Genomic DNA, 10,455 nt, shown 5'->3' with positions numbered 1-10,455 from the left:
GTGAATAATCTATTTTGTCCAGGATGAATGAGGGTACTTCTGAAAACTTACTAACCTTCACACATAGGCATAAACATTTTGGTTACATAAATCTCTAACTAGAAATTGTTGCTTAATATTGCAATTGAATGAAGAAACTACTGTTTACCATGCAATAGCTAATTGTTGATCTGGTAGCTATTTAGGGAATTCAGTAGGTTATGTTTTGCATCTGGTATTTATTCCTCGGGTTGCATAGTCACTCTTTCATTAGTAAGCTGAGAATGTTCCCTTGTTTGGCTTGTGGACATGTTCTAATCTAGGATGGTTGCTACACAAGGCAACTGGTTTTGGCGTAGATTTGTTCAAAGGTATCATTTTCTTTACTTTAAGGTTGGGACAGACTGTTAATCTCAATTATCTCCTTTCAGCCATTCTTGTGTTTTAATTCTAAGGCAGGTTGCCTTTTTTTGTTTGTCAGCTATTTTTTGTGAGGAGACATGGGCCATTTGGTAATAAGTAGATCGAGTTCACCCCTGCCGTTCTATTGAATCTCAGAAGATGGGACAAGCTCAAAATGAATAAGTTACATCAGTTTTTTAAAACTGGGAAGCTAGTAAACTTAGGGAAATAAATATTGATGTTTTGAAAACAGTTCACATTACAAAGAGGAATGCTGGAGGTCTTCAAAGACAGAATTGGATAAATCTCAGATCTGATCTAGCACATCCCAGGACATTGTGCGAAGTTAAGCAGGAAATTGAGGTGCCGGTTTCAGAAATATTTGTATCATCTGTCACTACGGTGAAATGCTGATGTGGTTTGTGTGGAATTAACTTCCAAAGCAGGTGATAGACGTCGATACAGTCACAATATTTAAAAGACATTTGGATAAGTACATGATAAGGAAAGTTTCAAAGGGTTATGGGACAAGAACAGGCAATTGGAACTAGTCTAGTTTGAGATTATAGTGAGTATGGACTGGTTGGACTGTATCTATGCTGCTTGACTGACTCTTACAGTGAGGCAACTGCTCTGGTTTGATCTCTCCATTTTGAAAGCTTTGACAGCAGAACTCCTCTTTCAGAGCCTTCTGCAATGAGACAACACCATCGGTATTCTGAAATTTAAAAAGCGTATAATGTATCTATCCATGGAATTCAAAGATAGGGCACTTGTTCTGTTTGCCGGAGATCAAACTCGGGCTCATACCCCATGGGGGCGTGTTGCTACAGAACTGGTTGACTATTAAAGAACTGAAACAACTGGAAGAAGGTGAAAATGACTGTGGCTTCTATTATGCTCCCTCTCTACGGCCAGGCAAAGGATCTTACACACGAACACATCAGAGAATAAAATACAGACGGTCAGCGAGGGAGCACGGGGGCAATTCAGTTCTTCCTAAATACAGGTAAAAACAATCACTGCAGATGCAGGAAACCAGATTTCGGATTAGTGGTGCTGGAAAGAGCACAGCAGTTCAGGCAAAAGCCCTTCATCATGCGAGCGAGTACATGGACTGAGTAATGCATCTATAGGACGATCATTCAAGACAAGTGACCACAGGAAGGTAATTCAATCCGATGGAAGGGAGGGCTCCTTCCACAGATGCTGTGAGTAACTCTTAAAAGAGCCTTTGGGTTGTTTGATTCAAGAATGGTCGCTTCACTTTTTAGTGGCTCCCGCAGCGGTGGTTTTCTTGGGCAGCAACACGGCCTGGATATTAGGCAGCACCCCGCCCTGAGCGATGGTCACCCCTCCCAGCAGCTTGTTGAGCTCCTCGTCGTTGCGCACGGCCAGCTGAAGGTGTCTGGGGATGATGCGGGTCTTCTTGTTGTCCCAGGCCGCGTTGCCGGCCAGCTCCAGGATTTCAGCCGTCAGATACTCCAGCACCGCAGCCAGATAGACCGGCGCTCCGGCACCCACACGCTCAGCATAGTTACCCTTTCTCAGGAGCCTGTGAACACGGCCCACCGGGAACTGCAGGCCAGCCCGGGACGACCGAGACTTCGCCTTGCAGTGACCTTTCCTCTTCCAGACGCAGTCATAAGCACTTTCAGAGAATACTATAATTCCCTCCCCCACCCATCGCGGCCTCTTATACCTTCGGGCGGAATGGTGGGGCGGCCGTTTCTGATTGGTCCCATTGTTCAGCCCCTCCTAATGTTGTTTCAATTCCCAATCAGATATCTGCCTCATTCCCCAATCCGGAGGGGGCACGGGGAGGAGGCCGGAAAGTACCGGCGCCAAATCATCAACTACTTATTTTCAATTTGAAAAGCCCGCCAATATGTACGGACAAGGAGGTAGTTTTGTACTGAGGAATGCACAAACACTCGAGTTAATTTACTTCAACAATAAACGTGTACACTTAACATTATCTCCCTTTACCTCATACCCAAGCCTACTTGAATCTGCCCATTTCTGATCGCGAATGGAATTTTCTGTACATTAAACAGAAAAGGCGCGAAACCCTGCACTCGGGAACTAATAATTTATTTCACATTGCAACAGCACCCCGAATTACTGATAAAACATGAGATTACGTTCTCCCGAATGAGCGGATCAAGAGCGAACGCAGTCTTTCGAGAATATTTTAACGTTGCATTCCCTACAGCACACGTTAATAGATCAGTAAAAGTTCCACATTTACTGTGCCACTTCTGTAGGCGTTCTAGTTTTATTTCGGCTCATTTTGAATATCTCTCACCAACAGCAAAAAGCCTCATTTACCACAATCAGCATCCGGACAATATTTGTGCGTGGATTTGGAAATGAAAAATAAAGTAAAATAGAACTCGAAGGGAAACGTTTATTTTGATTGCCGGCGGGTACTGGGGCACTTTTGTTGCTAGGGTTGAAACTCAAAGATCATGCGACCGTCCCCCAACCCACCACCAGAGCTTACAGTTCCCGACCTGATCGAGTAACACAGGCACATACAATCAACTGAAAAATGACTCAGCGGCATTTAACGTGATCTCTGTCCCCAGGCAGTGGGTACAGGATATACACGACTGCGTCAGAGAATAAGGCGCGCACAGGATCAGCGATCACTCAACTTACAGAACATTTATAAACACAACTGTCGCAGACATTAATTGTACATACCCAGAAACATAATGGTTCAGCCGTTTCAGGGAAGTTGTAGGTGGCTCTTAAAAGAGCCTTTGGGTTGTGGATGTGTTTGTTTCAGTGCAATGGACATGTTTCAGTGCACATTCACTTGGAGCTGGTGTACTTGGTCACCGCCTTCGTACCCTCCGACACGGCGTGCTTGGCCAGCTCCCCGGGCAGCAGCAGCCGCACGGCGGTCTGGATCTCCCGGGAGCTGATGGTGCTGCGCTTGTTGTAATGGGCCAGGCGGGAAGCCTCCCCCGCGATGCGCTCGAAAATATCGTTGACGAACGAGTTCATGATGCTCATGGCCTTGGAGGAGATGCCGGTGTCGGGGTGGACCTGCTTCATCACTTTGTAGATGTAGATGGAGTAACTTTCTCTCCTGGACCGCCTCCTCTTCTTGCCGCCCTTCGCTGGCGCCCTCTTCACCGCTTTCTTAGCGCCCTTCTTGGAGGGTTGCTGCGCTTTCTTTTCCTCTGCCATCGTCCCGCTCAATGTCAGAAACAGAATAAGGGAAAGTGGGCTCGTAGCTCGGTTTTGATACAGTGAAGGCGTCACAATGCTAATAAAGGATGGGGGAAAGCCTGGCTCCTGATTGGGTAGTTTGCAGGAATGTTAACCTCACTGTGAATGGTTAGGTAGGGACTCAATGTGAATCTTCAGAATTAAAACTCACACAACACCAGGTTATAGTCCAACAGGTTTATTTGGAATGTAAGAAATGGGGAAGTGTGTTGTTTTGCAGATATAGAAAAGCAAGAGTGTGTATGTGCAGAAAAGGGGTACAAGGAAAAATATCAGCTAGGCAAGCATTAGGGAAATGTATCTTTATCTTTAATGAATAATTGTGGATAATTAAATACTAACTTTAGTGCAGAATTATTAAAGCAAATAATTCTTTTAAATAATAGTCTCAGCAAAATAGCTAAGACAGCTGAAACGCATAAACCAAGCATGAAAAGATACATTGTTAAAACCTATGTTCAAGAATGGAATGTACCTATGAACAATGGAAGATGTTACAAACAAAGTAAAAGAACATCAAGTTTAGCCTTATGTCAGCACTTACAGAGGAAAAGGTTGCCAACTTGGAGAAAAGGGGGCAATAAGGGTGGAGCGCAGCTGGGTAGTGGTAGAATATAATAAGAAGGATTGGGTAATGTAAGAGTCAGGAGAGGTGACCTCACGCAGCTCAAAAGTATAACTGTGTACTAGTTTGAACGTTCATTGCTCAATTGCTTCTGCATTTGATGCCCTTTCTTGCAAGATCGTAGAATAAATTGTCTTGTTTCCAGTTTTGGTGGTCTCGTCTAAATTTTATTAAATTTATTTCTAACAAATTTGGGGGTTCGTTCCAGGATCCAGGATCCCAAGCTCCAGTCGCTCGGCATTTTTGGGAAAACGGAGAAGATGCACCTCGCTGATTTCGGCGGTCTCTAGTTTCCCTCCTTGCCACAGCGGCTCGGGCGAGCTTGATCCGGACTGAGAGACCCTGGAAACAAGATGGGCAGACGGGGCGGGTTCGGTCGGGCGACTCTTGTGTGCACAAGACCTGGGTAAGAAAGGGGTAGGCAGCGATATTTGCTGCCAGTCGGATATATCCGGGGAACCGGGGTTCTGGGCGACTGAGTTAGGTGAATCCGGTCGACCAGGGTCGGCAGCGGTAATTACTGCTGCCAGTCGGATATGTCCGGGGAACCGAGGTTCTGGGCGACCGGGGTAGGCGAATCCGGTAGGCAACAGTAATTCCTGCCAGTTGGATATATCTGGGGAATCGCTGCAGGACAGGACGCGCTGCGGTATATGCGGGGAACCGGGGTTCTGGGCGACCGGGTTAGGCGAATCCGGTCGATCAGGGTAGGCAACAGTAATTGCTGCCAGTTTTCTTTTATTTCAAAAATATACTTTATTCATATATATTTAATCTATACAATGGGACATGTCATCATTCTGTAAACATTCCATTTCTTTGCGTATCGAAACAGGGTAATCATTCCTATTCACAGGTTGGTGCGATTACATTGAGCTGAGGCGCCAGTGGAGCCCAAATGACTGCGTGGGCCCCCTGTTCTTCTTAGGCAGGCAGATGTTAGACGGTGGTCTTTCCCCACCGCGCCTTGGCGGCAGCTGCCCCAAGCTTCAGCGCGTCCCTCAACACGTAGTCCTGGACCTTGGAATGTGCCAGTCTGCAACACTCAGTCGGGGTCAACTCCTTCAGCTGGAAGATCAACAGGTTTCGGACCGCCCAGAGAGCGTCCTTCACCGAGTTGATGATCCTCCAGGCACAGTTGATGTTCGTCTCGGTGTGCGTCCCGGGGAACAGGCCGTAGAGCACGGAGTCCCGCGTCACGGCGCTGCTCGGGACGAACCTTGACAAACACCACTGCATTCCTCTCCAGACTTCCTCTGCATAGGCACATTCCAGAAGGAGGTGTGTGACATAGCAATTGCTGCCAGTTGGATATACTGCAGGACGGCACGCTGACATGCAGCGGGAGGTTTGGTCGAGTAAGCGACCAGGACTAGCTTTCATAGTGCCGCTTCTTCATCAGGTGGTTGTGACGCAAAACCATAAAATACAGAATTTATAGCAAAAGATTACAGCATCGTGCGGCTGATATATATTAAACAATCTGAGATTAAGTGTTTCATCTTTTAAAATGGCTTTCTAGTTTTGGCTGTTTAATATGTAAACCTCAGAATTCCTTTTAAGTCATAGTCACATTCTCAAGATAACTTCAGGTGTTCTAAGAAAATGTGTCATCTCAACCCAGGCAATGCTTTCAAGGTGTGAGGTTAAAGTTTGTTTGTGTCCTGATCCGGAGTCAGACTGGTTCTATTTGTAAAGTGGGATTTACAGAATCTTACATGGATTGACTGTAGGTTATGCATTTTTGAACAAAATAAAATTCTGCAAATACAGATTCACCGCATAAACTTATATGTGTGTACTTGGCAGACAGAGAGACAGACACAGAGGGAGACGGAGACAGAGGGAGGGGGAGACAGAGAACAAGAGACAAGGAACGAGAGACAGAGAACGAGAGACAGAGAATGAGAGACAGACAGGCAGAAATAAATAAAGAAAGAGAGAGACAGACAGACAGACAAAGAGAAAGAGTGTGTGTAAGCTTAGTAAAGTAGTGTGTAGGTGTGATGGGATATAACCCTGTGAGAGGGTGCATGCGTGGGTGAGTGTGGGGGATGTATGTGTGTACATATGAGATTGAACTTGTAGATGAGAGAGGGTCTATGTTAGTGTGAGAATATGTAGGAGTGTGTGTGTGTCTGTGTCTGTGACAGAGTGTATAGCACATTGGGGTCACCTGTAGCGTGACATGAACCCAAGGTCCCACTTAAGTCCATCCTCATGGCTACCAAACTGGGCTATCAGCCTCTGCTCGGCCATTTTGCATTGTTGGTTGTCCCGAAGTCCGCCTTGGAGGATAGTCACCCGAAAGGCCTAGGCCGAATATCTTGGACAGATGAAGTGTTCCCCGACTGGAAGGGAACACCCTTGCCCTTTTGTGCAGTGTCCGTCATCCATTGTCGTATTGTCTGCTCAGTCTCACCAATATACCTATCCTCGGGGTATCCTTGCCTGCAGCGTATGAGATAGACAATGTTGGCCGAGTCACAGTTGGGGAACACTTCAGTCCTACCTTATTCTCTGTCTTGTTCCTGCCTGCCCTGACTGTTTGACTCACTCCTTTTCCCAGCTATACCAGTCTCACATTGATCTCTTTCCTCACTTTTTCCCCGGGTCCCCCACCTTACTAGTTTAAATCCTTCCAAGCAGCTCTAGCAAATCTCCCTACCATTATATTAGTTCATTTCCAATTCAGGTGAAATCTGTCCTTCTTGTACAGGTCACTTCTATCCTACAAGAGATTCCAATGATCCTAAAATGTGAATCCATCTCCTTTATACCAGCTCCTCAATCACACATTCATCTGCTCTATCAACCAATCCCTACTCTCACTAGCTCAGAGCAATGGAAGTTATCCAGATACCCTCGAGGACCTCCATCTTAAATTCCTGCCTAACTTTCTATATTATCCCTTCAGAATCTCATCCTTTCCCTTCCTATGTTATTAGTTCTGATGTGTGCACTCACTTCCTGCTAGTCCCTCTTCCCTTTGAGAATATTCTGCACCCTCCTTGCGATATCCTTTATTCTGGCACCATTGGAGACAATACACCATTCTGATTTTTCGCTGCTGGCTGCAGAAATGTCTGTCTGTGCCTCTGAGTAGAGAGACCCCTATTACAATTGATTGCTTGGAACCTGACGTACCCCTCATTACATTACAGCCCAGTCTAGCACTAATGTTGTGCAAATATGGCAGTGTAGTTATCTATCTTAATAGTCCGTTTCAGTTATGTGAATATGAGTGTAGCAATCATTGAGAGTGATAGTGTTGTTTTAAAAGGTGTATTTTGTCATGTCCACAATAGTCAACATACAACACGATAAAGAAGGAATTGGAACAACTGAACTCTATTGGAATACCTAACAGAATAATGTATACAGTAACTCTTCCTATTTAACTGTTCCAATACAGTAATATTCCCATAAACATCTTTGGCAAAAGGCAAATTCAATAAACGAGATAGTCTCACATCTGACTCCAGTAGCAGAAAGAGAATCTGCAGCTTCTGACTGTAACTGAGAGGGGAAAACTAGCTTTCCTGTCTTCAAGACACCAACCGTTTTGCTGAAAGCCAAAACTAAAAATGTCATTCTGTGAAAGCTTGACCACACCCATTCAGGTTGCTTCTGTTGTTCCAACTTTAAAAAGAGTCTCAAACTGTTTACTCTAGTGTCTCTGGTAGACTTCTCCACACGTCTGCAATAAAATCTCTCCTCAACAAGAAAGAAAGGACAAAAGAAATATCTTAAAGCCACAATATCATCAAACCATCCACCCCTCTTAAAAAGAACCCATCAATATATAGGGATGGCCTAATTTTTAAAAATTGTTTAGCCGTACACTATTAGTACACAATACATATACATTTTGTTGACTCTAAGCATGCAAATACTCACTATGACAGTCCAATATATCCTGCTGTGAAACGCTTCCATCTTATTTCATCAAAGTCACGACAACACCTTGGTAAACAGGTTCTCTCGTCCTGCCTTGTATTTAATTTGCAAATTGAATGACTGCGATAAATAGGCTTCATCTAAACGGTCTGTAATTTTGGTTGTTAAATTTCTCCAGAAATAACACACTCAAGGTCTCCTTCTCAAACATGAAGTATTTCTGTTGATGAGTCTTCAGCTTTCTGTAAAGATACCCAATAGGCCTCAAATTGTTTGCTCTCATGGCTCGGATTCTCTGGCTTAAATTTGCTCATCAAGAACAAAAGGACAAAATAAACCTCTTAAATCCACAGTACCATCACAGAGTCTCCATCTCTTATTTCCGGCATTGTGAATACGAAAATTCATTTATCGACTGATCCATTCTTGTCACATGATCATGTAAACATTGTAATTAATGTGTTCCTGTCAGTTATTGCAATTCAAGTGGGTGACTGTTGTTATAAATCTACCCTCTCAGTTTCTGCTGTGTGAATGTGAGTTTAGTTATCAATCTGTGTCTGTCAATTTCTGCTAGGTGTAAAAGTGTGAGTGTCAATATTTGGCTGTGAGACTTTGTTCTGTGAATGGTTATCAAACTGTACCTTTCAGTTCATGTTCTGTGAAATGGGAATATTATCAACTTGTTCCTGTCAGTTTCTGCATTGTGAATATGGGAGTGCACTTTTTAATCTTTCTCGGACAGTTACTATTGTGTAAAAATGTGAGTGTATTTACCAATCTGTCCGTGCCACTTTCCAAATATGAAATTTTAGTTATCATAACATACCTGTCAGTTTTTTTAAATCTCTGCGACCTTCAGTCTCTACCTGACAGTAATTGAGTTTGAGTATTGATCTGAAATACCAGTTTCTGATTGGATGAACATTTGAGTACAATTATTCATCTGTGTCTGATACTTTCTGATATCTGAATATGGAAGTGTAGTTGTCAAACCGTTCCTGTTGGTATGTGCAATGAAAATATGAGAGTGTGTGTCACTTTCTATCATATGAACATCTGAGTGTCATGAATCTATCCATGATAGTTCCCGGAAGAGGTGTGTGTGTGTGTGTCTCCTGTAGTGAATGGGAAACAGCCGAAGTTCTTTAATTGTTAGTGCCTGTAGGAATCATGTGCAAGCGAAAACATAACACACTGCAACAGAAAGGATTCTGTGCTGCTCTTCACCGTCAAGGTAGGAAACACAATGAACCTTTTGTATCTTGGATAGTGCAGAATCTAACAGAGTCATGATATAAAATGTTGGTCTTCAGAATGCCATCAATTTTTGTTTCAGTGCATAGAGATGTACTTTTCTGAACACTGCTGAAGTAACAATCAATGTAAACTGAATCGTAAACTGTTCACCACCGTAGAGAAACGGTGGTGAACAATTCAGCTGCATTGGAGCTGACTGACCACAATGTTCCTTGTACAGAAAAGACAATTGGCTAATTCACTTCTATTTTCTGATGTAGACAGAACATTCCCCTGCTCTGTAGTGTGATGATGCACCATTACCAGTACTTTTGCGTTGCTCTAGAGGTAGGGAGGAGGAAAGGACAAGGACTTTTATTTTTTTGTCATGAAGTGCGGAATATGTAAACTACTAAATTCAATTTATTGAACAAAAGCAGTGTTCAACTCTGCTTGAAGATAAAATGTGCACTTCTACAAACCTACCAATTTTGGCTTTTTTGTCCCTTTTCTCCTCTGCTTTGAAGGGTGGTTATTAGATTTCACTGATACATTATGAAAATTGCAGCCAGATTTCACACTTTTTTGTGTTGCATCCGGGGGAGGGGGAGGAGGAATGCAGAGCTCTTCTTTCAAAATTGTTGCAATTTTTTACAAAGTACATAATTATCTGAAAAAAAAAGAGAGTTTCTGGTTGGATTGAATCTGACAAAACAAAATCTTCTACTGCAATATGAAGAAATGCAGAATTATGTTGATGATAAGCTCCTCTGCTACAATGATCCATTTATGCAATTGGATGCTGGCTGATCAGGATGAAAATTGTTAGCTGATTGTTTCTGATCAGTGCAAATTCAAAAGTTTCAAACGACCTGACTGTGCTATAGGACTCTCTGACAAAGGATCTGTGGATAGAAAGCATTTTGAACCTAACATTTTGTGTTACTTGTAATGTCAATGTAACTGCATGGCTGTTAGACATTGTAATGTGTGTCAGGGTGGTGTATGTTTTTGAAACTCATCGTAAGTCAGAGAGCGAACGAGAGAGAGAGTGTGTGTGTGTGTGT

General features: G+C 43.4%; 2 protein-coding genes across 2 annotated transcripts; both read right to left on the bottom strand.

Annotated features, from left to right (window-relative positions):
• Positions 1–526: 526 nt before the first annotated feature.
• Positions 527–2,724, bottom strand: LOC122544505 (histone H2A, sperm-like). Its single transcript, XM_043683741.1, has 2 exons — positions 2,713–2,724; positions 527–2,139 (listed from the first exon to the last, which is right to left on the bottom strand). Exons 1-2 carry the CDS (start codon positions 2,722–2,724, stop codon positions 1,645–1,647), a joined length of 507 nt encoding a protein of 168 aa, XP_043539676.1. The 3' UTR covers positions 527–1,644.
• A 462-nt stretch (positions 2,725–3,186) lies between these two features.
• Positions 3,187–3,617, bottom strand: LOC122544599 (late histone H2B.L4-like). Its single transcript, XM_043683918.1, has one exon. It carries the CDS (start codon positions 3,580–3,582, stop codon positions 3,202–3,204), a length of 381 nt encoding a protein of 126 aa, XP_043539853.1. The 5' UTR covers positions 3,583–3,617; the 3' UTR covers positions 3,187–3,201.
• Between the last annotated feature and the right edge of the window lie 6,838 nt (positions 3,618–10,455).

The sequence above is a fragment of the Chiloscyllium plagiosum genome, chromosome 50, assembly GCF_004010195.1.
Source record: "Chiloscyllium plagiosum isolate BGI_BamShark_2017 chromosome 50, ASM401019v2, whole genome shotgun sequence".
In the NCBI taxonomy this organism is placed as follows: Eukaryota; Metazoa; Chordata; class Chondrichthyes; order Orectolobiformes; family Hemiscylliidae; genus Chiloscyllium; species Chiloscyllium plagiosum.
The sequence above is the reverse complement of the archived record's forward strand: the minus strand, read 5'-3'. Positions and strand labels throughout refer to the sequence as shown.

Coding starts and splice junctions, on each gene's coding strand:
- LOC122544599 (XM_043683918.1), bottom strand. CDS start 3,582: ATGGCAGAGGAAAAGAAAGCGCAGCAACCCTCCAAGAAGGGCGCTAAG.